Below are 17,469 nucleotides of genomic sequence, written 5' to 3' on the forward strand. Positions count from 1 at the left end.
TAGATAAATCCCCTAGACCTGATGATGTACATCCCAGAGTGTTGAAAGAGGTGGCTGTAGAGATAGTTGTTGCATTGGTGGTCATCTTTCAAAATTCTACAGACTCTGGAATGGTTCCTACAGATTGGAAGGTGGCAATTGTAACCCCGCTATTTATGAAAGGGAGAGAACTACAGACCTGTTAGCCTAATATCAATCGTAGGGAAAATGCTAGAATCTATAATAAAAATGTGATAACAAGACACTTTGAAAATAATGGTAGGATTGGGCAGAGTCAACATAGATTTCTGAAAGGGAAATCATGTTGAACAAACCTGTTGGAGATTTTTGAGAATGTAACTAACAGAATAGATAAGGGGGAACCAATGGATGTGGTATATTTAGATTTTCAGAAAGCGTTTGATAAGGTCCCACACAAGAGGTTAGTAAACAAAATTAGAGCACATGGGATTGGGGGGAATATACTGGCATGGATTGAGAACTGGTTGATGGACAAAAAACAGAGAGTAGGAATAAATGGGTCATTTTTGGATTGGCAGGCTGTGACGAGTGGGGTACCGCAAGGATCAGTGCTTGGGCCCCAGCTATTCACAATCTACATCAATGATTTGGATATGGGGATTAAATGTAATATCTCCAAGTTTGCAGACGACACAAAACTAGATGGAAGTACAAGTTGTGAGGAGGATGCAAAGATGCTTCAAGGGGATTTGGAGAGGCTGAGTGAGTGGGCAAAAATTTGTGGTTATCCACTTAGGTAGAAAAAACAAAAATACAGAATATTTCTTAAATGGCGAGAGGCTAGGAAGTGTTGAATTTCAAAGGGACTTGGTTGTCCTTGTTCATGAGTCATTGAAAGCTAACATGCAGGTACAGCAAGCAATTAAGAAGGTAAATGGTATATTGGCCTTCATTTCAAAAGGATGCGTATGGGAGTACAGATGTCTTACTGCAATTATGGTGAGACCGCACCTGGAGTATTGTGTGCAGTTTTGGTCTTGTTACCTAAGGAAAGATATACTTTGCCATAGAGGGAGCGCAACAAAGGTTCACCAAACTAATCCCTGGGATGGAGGGATTGTCCTATGAGGAAAGATTAAGTAGACTGGGCCTTTATTCTCTGGAGTTTAGAAGAATGAGAGGTGATCTCATCTAAACGTACAAAATTCTTACAGGGCTTGTCAGGGTCGATGCAGGATGTTTCCCCTGGCTGGGGAGTCCAGAACTAGGGGACACAGTCTCAGAATAAGGGGCAGGCAATTTAGGACTGAGATGAAGAGAAATTTCTTCACTCTGAGAATGGTGAATCTTTGGAATTCTCTGCCCCAGAGGGCTGTGGTGGCTCAATGAGTATGTTCAAGACTGAGATTGATAGAGTGCTACATATTAAAAACATCAAGGGATACGTGACAGTGCAGGAAAATGGTGTTGAAGTAGATCAGCCATGATCTCAATATTGGCAGAGGGGGCTCGAATGTCTGAATTGCCTACACCTGCTCCTACTTCTTATGTTCACTTACTACTTTACTATACAATTCATTTGAACTGCCCTAAGTTTAAAATAAATATAAAATGACATCTGAATAAGTTTAGGATACAGATAGCTTGCAATGATGGATATATGACACTACTGAAGCTTATGGAGTGATACCCAAAACTGGTACAGATAGCAAGAGCCACAACACAAGCTTATCATGTATATACAACTTATTTTGTGTGCTAAAAGTTTGAAAATGTTGCATTGGCAGAGCCAAGCTCAAATCAATTTTTATTTAAAATGATTTATATCGCAATTGCTTTGTATTTACTTACATTTGCCCTGACATTTGGAGTAAATGTTTAGACATGGAATTCACTACAGCTTTGAAAAAGGAAATCCATCCTCAAAAATGTAGTTACAACTTGCAGGTGTTTCTCTTATTATGCATGCTGACTCTAAGATTTTAACTTTCAGGAGTGCAACTTTACCCATTGTTCTTTACTACCAATGAGATGCTCCTGTATTTAATTTACAGGAATGGTGCTGAAAAGATTTTGCAAACAAAAAATCTGAGGTACAATAGAGAAGCTTACAAAACAAACAGCTGAAGAGTATGAATTTGCCAAGCAAAGTTCTTCAATGGTTTGGAGTTTTACATATCTGAACTCTTGAGCCAACAAAACAATTACAGTTTACTCTGGTCAGTCATCATCTACATAGAATTGTTAAAAAGAAATTGAAAACTACATGCAGAAAGGATTTTTAAGAAAGTCATTTATAAGTACTGAATGATCAAGAATGCTTACTGGAAGTTACTTGGTGTGCCAATGTCTGCCTTGGTCAATTTCTTCTTTTTACCTTTTACTTTCTTCTTATCTTTGGTATATACAAAATTGTTAACTTGTGCATTATACCGAACATTGGTAATTTCTGGATTCTTAATGTCAACTGTAGCCATAGGAAGAGACGGCCCTAAGGAAAAAATACACATAATTATTGGCTTTGTAACCTACTGGTTTCCTATCTTCATACTTCCTTCTTCAGCTAACAGTGCATGGGAGAGAAAATGGCAGGGGGTGGGGCAAGGCCAGGAAGAACAACTTGGAACACAGATTTTTACTCCTTCCATTCATAATCACTTTGCTGCAGCATATGTGAACCTGCTGATCAGTCAACCTCACTCCCCTCTACACAGCCACAATAACACTTAGTTGCTTGGCAGAGGTAAGAAACTCAGAACATTTTAAATCAGAAATGTACTTGCATCCTCCAAGATAAGGCAATCTCAACAGCAAGGCAGTTTATATTTGGGTCTAGAACAGATCAAAGGATCATCTGCTATGATTTCTAGTTGTTGAAGTCACTGCAGAGAACATCTTTAAGATAAAAAGCATCAATCTTTAGATACAACTTTAAGCTCCTCCAGACTAACCTACCTGAATACTAGAAACTGCATCTAAATTCCAAAAATAAATGTTAATTCTGCATAATTATACAGATTCTCACTGCAAGACAGAGTAATACGAAGTAATAAAAAAAACTTGCTCTTCAGTCTTGTAACAGTCAGTAAATTTTGGGGAGTGTGGAAAAGAAAAAGTGACTAAATGATTCAAAATAGAAAATGGGTTGCAGAAAGCAAACCTCAACTCAATAAGCTCCTAGAATTAAGTCTAAAAGGAAGATTAAACAATGAAAGATCACATGAAAGGGGGCTTGCAGACTTAATAGAACAGCACAAACATTGTGTGTTATATGCTTTTATTAGTTGATGCCCTGTAGAAACTAAACCAAGTTATTGACCATTACGGATGAAAACTTTGATGCAACAGTTATCAATTTCAGTAACTATCTTGACAACTGGAATGACCCAAGTTCATCTGTAGTAATTGACCCAACTGAAATTGCAGATTGCTCCTGAAAGGTAGTGGATCCAATATTTGCTCATTACCACGCAGAGCCAAACAAACTGCTAGGTTATCTAATCCCACTTAAATGCTGAGCCGAAAATATAATCTGACAAACCAAACATCAGCAGTGCATTGCAATGGAAAAGAATACCAACCTACCCCATTTTTTGAAGTTGCAGACAATTATACTGTCAACACATATACTGGCTTCTTAATTTCATAGGGTGCAGGTTCCTGACATATGGTGGAAGAAAGGAATCTTGTTCAGCCAGGGGTTTAAGGAATGTAATCCATGTTTCTTGTTTTACAACAAGCTGCGTTTCAAACCCCATATAGTTGTTGCCTCCACAATTGTCCATTTACATTTAATACAGTTTTATCCATTTTGACTCTCATCGCATCCCCACTACTGCTCAAGTCTTTATCCACTCTCATCACCATTTTCAGATCCTCCATATTCTTCGCTAGCTTTCCAAATTCAAACCTAAATAGGTTACATTTTAAAAGGTCACTCTTATCCTGCATAAGTTCTTTTCTTCATCATTTTGTCTTGCCCATCTCCAATGGGTCCCCCATTCCGTCAATGCATCAAATTTATAACTTTTATTCTTGTATATGGCCCTCCATGGCTTGATCATTCCTCCCTCTGTCTGTCCTCCAGCCCTGTAAGGTATTAAATGGTATTCATGGACTCTAGCTTCCCTTGCATTTCCCACCAAGTGGCAGAGCCTTCAAACATCTTGGCCCCACATTCTCAAACATTCTCCATAAACTGCTCCATCTTGCTGCCTATCTCATCTCCTTCAAAAACCTCTTAAAACTTAGCTCAGCCCATACCATCAATTATCTCATCCAACTCTCCTCCCATCACTATCCATTATTCAGTTTCACCTCTGAAGCTCATTGGGACTTTTTAATTCTAATAGCAATTTGCATTTTTATACAAGTGGTTTAATAACAAGCTGTTCTGTGTAAAATTAACTTTCACTGCAGAAAATAAATTAGACAAAAATAGATTGCCTGTCGGGTTCTGCTTTCTCAGACAAACTACTGTGGTTTACCTGGTATCCAAATTCAAATGGACTGAATTATTCATTGGTTGGATGTACCTATCTTGGCATAACTGACAGATCGAGTGAGTGATGTGGAGCTCTGAGTCATGGTGGTTTGCTATAATGCAGGAGTGTGTAACTGGAGGAGTCACAAAAGGATTAAAGTTAAGTCACTAGGACCAGATCAGATGCATTCGAGAATACTGAGGGAGGTAAGGGTGGAAAATTGTGGAGGCACTGACCATAATCTTAGATATGGGGTGGTGTCAGAGGACTGGAGAATTGCAAATGCTATACCCTTGTTCAAAAAAGGGTGTAAGGATAAGCCCAGCAACTACGACCAGTCTGCTGAACCTAAGTGGTGGGAATGCTTTCAGAAACAAAATTAACAGTCACTCAGACAAATGTGGATTAATTAAGGAAGCCAGCGTAGATTTGGTAAAGGCAAATTGTGTTTAACTAATCCAATTGAGTCTTTCGATGAAGTAACAGAGAGGGTTGATGAGGGTAATGCGACTGATGTGGTGTATATGGACTTCCAAAGGGCGCTTGATGAAGTGCCACATAACAGGCTTATCAGCAAAGTTGAAGTCCACGGGATAAAAGGAACAGTGGCAGCATGGATACAAAGTTGGCTGAGTAACAGGAAACAGAGCTGTGATGAATGGTTGTTTTTCGGATTGGAAGAAAGTATAGAGGGGTTCCTCTGGGGTCGGTATTGCGGCCACTGCTTTTTTTGATTTATATTAATGACCTAGTTTTGGCTGTGCAGGATACAACTTCAAAATCTGCAGATGACAAAACCTGCAAGCATTGTGAACTGTGAGGAGGATAGTGATAGACTTCAAGAGGACATAGATAGGATGGTGGAATAGGTGGACACACGGCAGATACAATTTAATGCAAAAAATTTTGAAGTGAAGCAAGAACAACAAGGAAAGGCAATATAAAAGAACACAATACAATTCTAAAGAAGGGTCTAAAATGAGGGGACCTTTTGGTTCAGGTCTGCTCCCTCCAGTTATATGCAAACTAGAGGACTGCAGAGATTGCAAACAAATGACAGCGAAGTGGCCACCCCATTTCATAGGCCATAATGCAGGTTAATTGTGCAGCAAGCTTGCTTTATGGGGGATACTTTTCCAAATATTATGTCAGTTGCAGTTTTAAGTGGTAGTGGTAGGGGACAGAGACAAATCATGGAGTTTATGGAGGGAAGGATTAAGAATAAGCACGATGAAGATGAAAAGCAGTCTAAAATAGTCGGACAGTTCATCTTGATGGGGTTTTGTTAACCAAAGGTTTTTAAGGGATGCGAGGCAGGTATATGGAGTTAGGTCACAGATCACCTATGACTGCACTCAATGGTAGATCTCTGTCGAGGGGCTAAATGGTTCTGTTCCTATGTTCCAACAGGAATGAAGAGAGAGTACCATAGGGAGATAGAAGATAAGAACCCCCAACTTCAAAAGCTAAAGTTCACATGGAGCCTCTTCAATTAAACAAAGATTCTGTATGACCAACTACATCAAATAAACACAAGCACTTTAAAATCAAAAAACTACTCGGAATCAAATAAAATGGAATAATGGATGATTTTCCTAACATGCATTTGGAGCAATGCAGATCTGAATCTCCAAAGGACCACTGACAGCTAAAGAACTTTATCAATACATGGTCAGCAGTTATTCTCGCATCTTTAAGTACAAGATTAACAATTATAAGTCTCCCTACGTCATCATTATGTCTGACCATCTGAAATTCTAGCAGATGGGGTATATAAGGAGTACAGTAGCATAGTGGTTATGTTACTGCACTAATGATCCAGATACATGAGCTCAAATCCCACCACAGCAATGGGGGAAATTTAAATTTCACTGGTAAACTAAAAATTTGGAATAAAAAGCTAGTGTCAGTAATGGTGACCATGAATCTATGCTGGATTGTTGTTCACAAATGTCCTTTAGGGAAGGAAATCTGCCATTCTATGTGACTCCAAACCCATAGAAATATGATTGACTCTTAGCTGCCCTCTGAAATGGCTCACCAACATCATCTCAAAGTCAACTAGGGATGGGCGATCAGTGCTGGCCTTATCTGTGATGCTGACATCTCATGAATGAATAAAAATACTTAACAAATGTCACCACTTACTTCATGAAGAATATTATTGAAAAAAAAGTCACTATTTAGTATTTTGGTGGTTCTCTGTTTGAATTCTATCCAAAAGCAATCTTCTGAAACATCTGCATCAGTACTCTATATGCATACTTTAAGTCTGCAGAGGCAGTTTGACTGATAATAAATCAGAACTATTCACATACAGCAAGTACTACTAAAAGTATCAACCCAATGCACATGGCAATTTTCTGTGCATGTTCGAATTATTGCAAGAGGAAAATGTTGATGGACTGAATTTCCAGAATACTCAAGTCCCTTGAACATTGAAGTTTCACAACATGATTGACAACTTGGCAGATGAAATTGCTTCAATATTGGTGAAAAGACAAGTTACAAGTGTACAAATTGCATTAAATGAGACAGATATTAAAAAAGCATACCTTTTAGTTTAGATCTGTGCTTCTGTGCATATGGGACACAAGCAGTATTAATGTAATTCACTATCCTCAAACACAGCCATATTACCTCAAGCAACTTTCTTTCCCAATCATTAACCAAGCACTTTCTTCAGCAGATACTGAAAGTGCTAAATAAGAGGGAGGCAGCAGCACAAACCTCATCCTAGGTTATCACTTGACTCGAGAGAAGTGTGAAACACTTGGTGCCAAAAGCAAAATCATCTAAAGTTGTAGCAGAAAATGCTGCACAGAATATTTTACCACTCTCTAAACCAGATAGTAAATCATTGTAGATTGGGTTAAAAGGACTTAGGAGTGCCACTGAAGTACAAGACTCACTTGAGTTTATAAAGATCATTTCACTATGAATAATTATACATCAGGTTCTACTCCAAAATGAGTTTATCTGCTCAATTTAATCACAGTGACTTATTCTATCAGAGCACTCGACTAAGTAGTTGTCTTGTGCCATTTAGATCTTGGGAAATTACAAAATCAATATATTTCACAATCATTAATACCCAAATTAATCTTTCCTTATCGTACTTTTTTAAAAATCTCTAGGAGTTGCAAGGTTGCTAAATTATATTAGATTTTGACATGTACAGGCAGATTTCCAGAGTCTGTGGTGAAGTGCTGCATCCTCTACTTGTGCATATCAGAAAATTGCAGACAACACATGATTTTATGATAGACTGAGTCTGCCATTTCAATGCAGTTCTGAGCAAGTGCTGCATTGCTGATGATTGTTACACTAAGACCTTGCATGCCTGTTAAAAGATCCCATGGTACTATTTGAAGGGCAGTGAGTTTTCCCAGTGCTGTGGCTAACATTTTTCTCCTCAATCACTGACCAGTTGAATGAATACCAAAATCAGATCATTCATTTGTGTGTTGTTGGACCTCACAGTGGAATTACCTGCTGCATTTTCCTACAGAAAAATATTAACTACACCTCAAATTGTGTTGGGAAAAGATTAAAGCCACTATAGATTTAAATTCTTGTTTGGAAATTTTTCAGGCCTACTTTTATGCAAGAAATATATTGTAACAAGGAAAAGAGACTCAAGAATTACCAGTAGCAAAATTTCCGTCTTTCCAATCAAATCAGCATCTGCTCCTTTATGCAACATTGATATTTACAATATTAACTATATTTTCAATGTCATTTTAATCACATGTATTATCCACACTTTTGAAACTTACAATGAATTAACTTGTGGCATCTGAAATGATAAGTATGGGTTTAGACTTAATACTCCACAAGTAAGTTCTGCAGTACTCCTGTTAGGAAGCCTTGCCTAATGGAGATGCATAACAAAATTGCTGTCCATGTTTTCCGGATATGCATGGCTAGAAGCCCTCACATGCAAAGCTCAAAATGCATCTGCCACAACCACTTTCAGTAATTGGCCAATTAACAATTCAAATATCTTGTTTGCTGCAGCTCATTTAACAATACATCCTCCAAAAATAAACTAAAAACGTGGGTGTTATTTCATATAATGGTTATGTGCTTTTTCTAGCAGATTTGAGTTTTTCAGGTCATTGAAACCCCTGAATTAGATAATAATGGAAACTATTTTCCCAAATGCACTATCCCATTTCACTAGACAGTAACTTACAAGGCTGACTTGTGGCTTTGCTGTGAAACATGAGTTAGTATTTTTTGTATTCTCTATTATTTCCCCAGTTGCTAATTTTAAGAAGTATTTGGATCCTGTTCATAAACATATGCTGAAGATATGATTACATAATTTCTTGTTCATATGCTGATCACTTCCCCGGTATGGCCAGCATTTTCATTCCTTCAGGTGATATACAGACTTGAGCATATCTGGCATACGTTTGGGTTTAGCCATCCAGACGTGGTCCAACCAGATTTAGCTGGACTACATCAAACACCATCAAATCTCACTTTCCTCTGGACCAGTTAAGCTGAGTGGCCTGCTTCAGTGCTGTAAGCACTATGTATTACTCCAGGATCACCCTGGAGATGAAAGATAATCTACAGTTTCTTTTCTACATGAACAGCCCTCTCTTTAAACCCGTCTCAGCTGCCCCTCCATCAGCACTTCCAAAACATTCACAGTGCTCGACTTCTTTGTTATTAAGACTTGAGGTCATCTGTTTGGCTTCTTTCCCCCTTCCTCATTCCAACCACACCAAACCTTCTCCCAGGTTCCCAGACTCGCCCTCAATCCACATTTCTACTCCTCTTCCTAGTTCATATGTATTTCTCTCCGTCATTTTAAGGCTAAGAACCTTCTCCTTCTCCCTTGATGCTGTTCCTACTCAGCAACTGACCACCACCTTCCCTTCCTAGCCCCTATGCAAGGGTGACATTGTAAATCATTCCCTTTCCTCAGGTACTTTACCACTCGCTTTCAAATCTATAATCACCACCCCTTCCCAACAGTCCACTCTTTATCCCTCTGTCATTGCAATCTATTGCCCCAATTTCCCTTCTTAAATGTGTTGTTACCTCCTGAAATCAGTGCCTGTTTTTCCCTTCTTTTTGAATCCCTCCAATCACGATCTGGCCTCTGCAACAGTCCTAACAGTCACAAATTATATCCTCTGTGACGACGATGTAGAACTCCTCAACCGCTCTGCAGCCTTTCACAGTCAATTATACCATCCTTCTCCAACAACTCTTTTCCATTGTTCAGCTCAGTAGGACTACTCTCACTTGATTCCACTCTTACCAATCTAATTGAAGCTACAATATTGTTCACAATGGCTTCTCTTCTCAGCCCTACACCATTATCTCTGGAGTATTTCCAAGAACCTCTTTTCAGTACCCTCCTTTTCCTCATCTATATGCATTCCCTTGATTGAAACAAGAGCAGACACCCAGCTCTAACTCTCAACCACTTCTGTGGATCTCTTTGCTGTCAGTCCAACACACAGTTTTGGATGAGCTGCAATTTCCTTCAGCTAAATATTGGAAAGACTGAAATTCTGTCAGGAACTCCATACTCCTGCTCACTCCATCCCCTCCTTTGCTGCTGTCTCAGGTTTAACCAGATAGTTTGCAACCTTAGTGTCCTTCCTAACCTGGAGCCGAGTTCCCACAATATATCCACTCCATCACAAAGACTGCCGACTTCCACTTCAGTAATATCATCTCTTCAGATCATCTGTCGCTGATACAATCATCCATTCCTTTGTTACTCTAAACTCAACTGTTACAATGCTCTCCTGGCTGGCCTTTCTTCCTCCAAGCCTCAAACATCAGCGCAACCAAAACCCTGGAGCCCATATCCCATTCCACATCAATTCCTGCTCAACCTATAACAACCAACCCCTCACCACCCCCACCCCATCAACTGTCCATTCATTTGACTCTGGCCGCTGTGCATGCTTTGCTCCACTCACCCCACCATTGGCAGCTATGCCTCATCTGCATAGCCCCTACATTAATGTCCTCCTTTTCACCTCCCTCAAAAGCTCCTTAAAAGTCACCCATTTCAACCAAGTTTTTGATCACCTTTCCAAATATCTCTTTTGGCTCAGCATTCATCTTTTGAACTTTGTGAAGCACTTAATGATGTTTTGACTACATTAACATGCATACGCACAAGTGCAAGCTCTTTTAATATATAGTTTACACTCCAGCTAATGGGATGTTTTGCAAGCCTTTTTGAAACCAGAACTGCATTGTTCAGTTTACCAAAGGGAGAACCAGTAATAAGTTTAACTTCAACAGTCTTAATTATCCTCAACTACTTTGCAATTTATTTTCAAACAGCTCAGAACTTCTGAAATGTGTTTCTTTTCAGCAGCCAAGGTTTCCCCCTCCTCTACGGTTGACAGCGTCCTTCATCGTTTCCTCCCCATTTCCCGCACTTCTGCCCTCACACACTTTCCTCCCTCCCAGAACAAAAATAGGGTCTATCTTGTCACCTTACACTTCAATGGATCACCCTCTGCTCTTTCCACCATGTCAAGCACAACACCACTAACAAAAACCTTCCTATCTCCTCCCCTTTTTGGCATCCCCAAGAACTGTTCCCTCATGTGGCACCCTGGACCACATTTCAGTCACACCTAAAACCTGATCCTTTTTTCAGCACCTTCCCATGCAAATTCAGGAGATGCCACACCTGTTTTTTCAACTTCATCCTTCCCAGCATCCAGGATCCCAAACACTCCTTCCAGGGGAACTGTACTTTTCTTCTACTTCTTCGAACTTAGTATAACTGTATTCACTGCTCACAATGTGGTCTCCTTACATTTGGGAGAACACACACAAATTGGCTAGATCACTTTGAAAACACTTTCTTTCAGTCCGTAAACCCAATCCAGACCCTGGCCATTTTAACTTGCCATTCCACTCTCACCTTGACCAACTACACTGTTCCAATGAAGCTGTATGCTAGCTTGACCAGCACCATCGCATCTTCCTAGCAAACATTTTACAGCCTTCTGGCCTTAAGAGTTTAACTTTAGATCTTAATCACCACTCCCATTTCCCCTCAGACAGCAGGTGCTTGTAATGAAGGCTGGCTGCACCACAGTCAATGGGAGTGGAGGTGGTGTGGGCTGGCACCTGGGATGGGGATCCGCACCCCTGGGATCGACTTGCCTTCCTTCTGTCACGCTTCTGGCACATGGAGCCTTCCGATCTTTACCAAATTTTTGTGCTTCCTCCTCCTCTGCTGTAACCATTTACATCTATTCTGGACCAATCCTTTGCTTTTATACCTGTTTAATTATCATCTACAAAAAGCAAAATGCTGCAGATCCTGGATAGGAGATAAAACACTTGGGCAGCATCCATGGAGAGAGAAACAAGGTTAACGTTTCAGGTCGATGACCTTTCAGCAGAACTGGAAAAAGTTAGAGATGTAACAACTTTTAATCAAGTAAAGGGGCAGTGGGTGTGGGGAGGAAAGAACAAAAGGGAAGGTTCATGATCAGGAGAGATTAAATGACGGACGGGATGATTGTGTAAAGCAAAAGATGATGGTGATGGAACAAGAAACAAAAAGATGGGTCTAGAGGACATGAAAATACCAATTATAGAATCAATACCAACAGCTACTGTCCAAAAAAATGGAAGCAATGATTCTGATGTGAAATTGTTGAACTCCATGTTGAGTCCAGAAGGTTGTGAAGTGCTTTGCTTTGCCTGGCATTATTACTTTTGTCATTTAATCACTTCTGCCCTCCACCCTTTCATAGATCCCTCACTTTTCTTCTTTTTTGTCTCTCCTCTCCTTTCCCTTGCTCTGGACTTGCTTAAAAACTGTTCATCTCTAATAGCTTCCAGTTCTGATGAACGGTCATCGACCTGAATCAGAATTGTTACAGTGCAGAAGGAGGCCATTCGGCCTATCATGTCTGCACCAGCTCTCCGAATGAGCAATTCACCCAATGCCATTCCCCTGCCTTCTCCCTGTAACGCTACAGATAACAGCCCAATTCCCTTTTGAATGCCTCAACTGAATCTGCCTCCACTACACCCTCAGGCAGTGCATTCTAGACCCCAACATCCATTGTGCAAAGAAGCTTTTCCTCATAACTTTAATTCTGTTTTTCTCTCCACAGGTGACACTGCAACTGTGCTGTTTCTCGCATCTTGTGTTTTTATTTCCGATTTCCAGCATCCACAGTATTTTGCTTTAGCTTCAATTTGTTAATGCTTTGGAAACCGGGGTTAAATACATACCATTTAATGGTGGTGGATCTCGCCTTTTCTCTGTTAAAACAAAAACAAAGATATATTGAAAGCTATTAAAGTAAATTTGAGCCTATTTTTACACTGGATAGTTCTGTATACATTACAAATAGATGCACACTATTTGATTGTCCCATTAAAATATAGTAAACTAATATATTAAAAGTGTGTCACTTGAGTCAGGGCACAAAAAAAATTCAAGGCCAAATTCAGTGTCAGAAAGTATTAAACCAGCCTATTAATTTGAAAATTTAAATACCTTGCAAAGGGAGAAAATTAACTTTGAAGGTAAAGAAGCCTTAATTGAAACTGGCAGATAAAGGAGAAAACTTTGGTTGAACTGCTATTTTAAAATAACCTTCAACTGAACCTGAAATTAATTGTTACAAGTAGGAGTACCCTATCCTGGTTTAGTTCTTACAAGAAACAATATCATAGTTGTACCACCCAATAATGAAAAATATAACACTAAAATGCCCATTTAGGTTTTAAAAATATGTACTGCTTACTCAAAGGGAACTGAATTCACGTTAATGGCCAATTCGTAAACCATTGCATTATCCCTCCTGATGAACCTTAAAAGAACACCCCCCACAAAATAAACAATTTAAAACCATTGAAGGTACTTAAAAAATGAACAGCTGACAAAGCACATTAGCCATACCATTAAAATACACATATGCAAGTCAGAATGTACCAGTTCTCCTTTGGCGTCTTCCAATTATGTCATTTACTGCAAATCTGAATCTTCTTGCCTCCTCTTCGCTTGCAAAATTAAGCCCAATTTGACTTGTCTAGAGAATAATTGCAAAATCAATGTTACAACAACATTGCTGTTCAATTTTTTACTTAACCACGCATTAAATTCTAAACAGAAGTAGATTCTGTTGGTCATTGGTACCAAGAATTGCAACCACATCTCACCCTTTTAGTTTTAGTTTAGTTACAGCACTGAAACAGGCCCTTCGGCCCACCGAGTCTGTGCCGACCATCAACCACCCATTTATACTAATCCTACACTAATCCCATATTCCTACCACATCCCCACCTGTTCCTATATTTCCCTACCAGCTAGGGGCAATTTATAATAGCCAATTTACCTACCAACCTGCAAGTCTTTTGGCTTGTGGGAGGAAACCGGAGCACCCGGAGAAAACCCACGCAGACACCGGGAGAACTTGCAAACTCCACACAGGCAGCACCCAGAATTGAACCCGGGTCGCTGGAGTTGTGAGGCTGCGGTGCAAACCACTGCGCCGCCCAAAGTGCTGCTTTTCGTTTTTAATAAACTGACTCGCACTAAAGCAAACACTCCTTAATCTAGTGACTTTTTGAAACAGTAGAATGCATTTAAGCAGGGTGGTAGTGATGTAGTAGTAATGTCACTGGACTAGTAATCTTGGGGGCACAGGTTCAAGTCCCACTGTGGCAGCTGGTAGAATTTAAATCCTATTTGTTATGACTGGCATGGTAGAACTGCACCGTTTATTCTTGGGCGGCGCAGTGATTAGCACTGCAGCCTCTCAGCTCCAGTGACCCGGGTTCAGTTCTGGGTACCGCCTTTGTGGAGTTTGCACGTTCTCCCTGTGACTGCGTGGGTTTCCTCCGGGTGCTCCGGTTTCCTCCCACATGCCAAAAAACTTGATAAGTAAATTGGCCATTGTAAAAAAAAAATTGCCCCTAGTGTAGGCAGGTGGTAGGAGAATTGAGGGAAAGTGGGGATGTGAGAGGGAAAAATGGGATTATGTAGGGTTAGTATAAATGGGTGGTTGATGGTCAGCACGGACTCGGTGGGCCGAAGGGCCTGTTTCGGTGCTGTATCTCTCTATGACTTTATGACTCATACAAACCAATAAGTGAGGAGATTCAGTTGTAGGGCTCAGTGAACAATTGTACATGATACCATAAAAGCTATGTACAGTATTTTTCTGAATTGCCCACAAAGTCCAATCACTGTAGTAGTGCAAAGGATGGTTAGTGAAGAGAAAAGATAGGTTTGCACTAATATAGCTCCTTACATGACCTCAGGACATTCCAAAGCACTTGACAACCAAGTAGTCATTTTTGTAATGTAGGAAGCGGAGAACATTCAAAACAATCATCTTGAGTATGGGTAGGCATGAAGTCTCTGCTAACTCAAAGGCTGCTAAAGTCAGGCTGAGAAGGTCAGAATAAATTTGTTCTGAACTTTATTGATTTTAAACTTTAAAAAGATAACTTGCTGAAGACTGCCCTGGATCCGAATCTCCCTTGCTTTAGGAGTGGAGGACAAAGGGCTCTGGAACTGCAGCACCTGCTTCTTATCCCCATTCTGTGTTTCCAAATCTGACAGAACCTTTTCTATTGGCCCAGTGAGTAATGAAGTCTGTACTTCAAACAACTTCCAGAAGAAATCACTCGCCTGTTTTTCAGTAGAAAGCTTCTGCAGTAGAACTTACAGCCTCCTACATGGTGCACACTCAACAAAACCCAGCATTATTCTTGTGACAAGCCCTCTCCTTGTGAATGACTGCGACAATGTTAATCTTTTCATAGAACACAGGAACAGGTGGAGGCCATTTAGTCCCTTGAGCCGGTCCACTGTTCAATGAGATCATGGCTGATCTGCCACCTAACTCCATATACCTGCCTTTGCCCCCTATCTATTAATATCTTTGGTTAACAAAAAAAAGCTAGCAATTTGAGACTTAAAATTAACAACTGACCTAGCGAAAGAGTTCCAAACTTCTATCAGCTTTTGCATGTAGAAATTATTCCTAATTTCGCACCTGAAAGGCTTGGCTCTAATTTTTAGATCAGGCACCTTAGTCCTAGGCTCCCCAAGCATCAGAAATAATTTCTCTCTATCTACAACCACATTGCCTTGCTATTGGAGTATATTTTCTTCTGTTTTCTGAAGAATCAGAAATTTAAAATGAGCAGCTGCAACTGCACAACTGTCTCACTTCCCAATGCTTTGCAGTTTTAAAGTGCACTTAGCCACCATCATTACTCCAGCAATAAAGCCTCATAGAATCCATCCAGTAGTCTCCAGGTTTTCTCTCAGTTCATAACAATCTATCTCTGCCCAACATTACAATAGACAGAGGAGCTGGACCAGGCAATTGCTAATTGACAAGGCATACCTGCCGGCAAATTTAAATTCTAAAATGTCTTTAATCAAAAAGAAAAATCTTAAATTTTGAATTAAGAGTAGTGGCTTTCAGGCCAAGTACTCCCTCCCAATGCACGACTTCAGGCCACTGCTACCTCTCTGGTCCCAACCTCCCAGGCCTCAGCTTCTTACTGATTCGGTGGAATGTCCCAAGTAGGGTTCTCCAGGGTTCTGTACTGGGGCCTCAGCTTTTCACCATATATTAATAGCTTGGATGAAGAAAGAGTTGTAAATCCAAGTTTGCTGTCATCCGCAAAGTAAGTGGTACAGATGAGAGCAGAAAGTTTCAATGGGACATAGACAAACTAAGTGAGTGGGCAAAACTATGACAGATGGAGTTTAATGTAGGAAAGTGTGGTCATCCACTTTCGATAAGAGAAAGACAAGTCAAATACTTTGTTGAGTGAAGGATTAGGAGCTGCAGAAGTTGTATGTGTATGTGTGTCCAGGTATACAGATCCCAAAAGCTAATGCCACAAGCACAAAAAGTAATCAAAAAGGCTAATGGAATGTCAGCCTCTATTGCAAGGGGGTTGGAATTCAAAAGTAAGAAAATTATGCTTCTGTTGTACAGAGCCTTGGCTGGATCCCAAGAAATATTATGCAGTTTTAGGTACCAAACCTTAGGGGTATTTACAACCTAAATTCACCAGGGTTTCAAGGGTTAAATTCTGAAGACGGGTTGCATAAACTTAATTTGTATCCCCTTCAGTTTAGAATTTTGCCTGATGGGAGAAAATAGAGCAAAGGGCAAAATCTTAAAATTAGATCTAGGCCATTTTGAAGTGAAGTCAAGAAGCACCTTTTCACTTAAAGGGCAGTGGAAATCTGGAACACTCTTCCCCAAAAGGTAGTAGATGCTGAATTAATTGAAATCATCCAGGCGGCAATCAATATATTTTTGTTAGGTAATGGTATCAAGGGATATGGAACAAAGGCTGGCAAATGGAGTTGAGGCTAGATCAGATATGATCTAATTGAATACCAGAACAAGCTCAAGGGGCTGAAAGGCTTACTCCTGATCCTATCTTCTTGTGCCTATTGCTGTGGCTGGTGAAAAATTAGTGCTGCTTGTCTTTAAATGACTGTCATGAGCTTCCTTTGGTTAGTTAAGTAAGGCAGGCTTTGTGACTCGACAGGAAGACCAAGATAGACATCAGCTCTCCAAACACTCATAAATCCTTCTTCCAAATTTTCCAAGAAAATAATTTACAAAAAGAACAGCCAATTCTAGAGGTAGGAAAGACATGCCAATGATTTAGTGATAGACATATGACAGACTAAGAGATAGCTTAAGTGTTTCTGTTAGTCAAACTTTATTTGGAATTTCAGGATTATACTGATCCAAGTAGACAGCTGTGGTTTTGCCCCTACAGAGGCCATTTCTGCAATTTCAGTGTGCTTCCAGCTCTTCACTGGATGTGAAAGGGAGAGAGTGCAGGAGACATACAGATTAATCGAGGGTAGGTGAAAATGTGGAGTAATCAGTTCAGCCATGAACTAATTGAATGGCGGAGCAGGCTCGAAGGGCCGCGTGGCCTACTCCTGCTCCTAATTCGTATGTAAACAATGCCACACAGCTAATCTGAAAAACTTACTTTTAAGGAATAT

The 17,469-nt window shown here is 40.1% G+C and overlaps 1 protein-coding gene across 2 annotated transcripts in view; it reads right to left on the reverse strand.

Moving 5' to 3' along the window:
- The window catches only part of LOC137379691 (actin nucleation-promoting factor WASL-like), a 94,968-nt gene that overhangs the window by 24,571 nt on the left and 52,928 nt on the right, over positions 1-17,469 (reverse strand). For both annotated transcript variants that reach the window (XM_068050903.1, XM_068050902.1), the window contains exons 4-6: positions 13,402-13,498; positions 12,696-12,725; positions 2,287-2,452 (exon numbers count right to left, since the gene is read on the reverse strand). In XM_068050903.1, coding sequence (XP_067907004.1) covers positions 2,287-2,452; positions 12,696-12,725; positions 13,402-13,498 — 293 coding nt within the window. The remainder of the gene's footprint in view (positions 1-2,286; positions 2,453-12,695; positions 12,726-13,401; positions 13,499-17,469) is intronic.

This window comes from Heterodontus francisci, chromosome 18, assembly GCF_036365525.1.
Source record: "Heterodontus francisci isolate sHetFra1 chromosome 18, sHetFra1.hap1, whole genome shotgun sequence".
NCBI lineage: Eukaryota > Metazoa > Chordata > Chondrichthyes > Heterodontiformes > Heterodontidae > Heterodontus > Heterodontus francisci.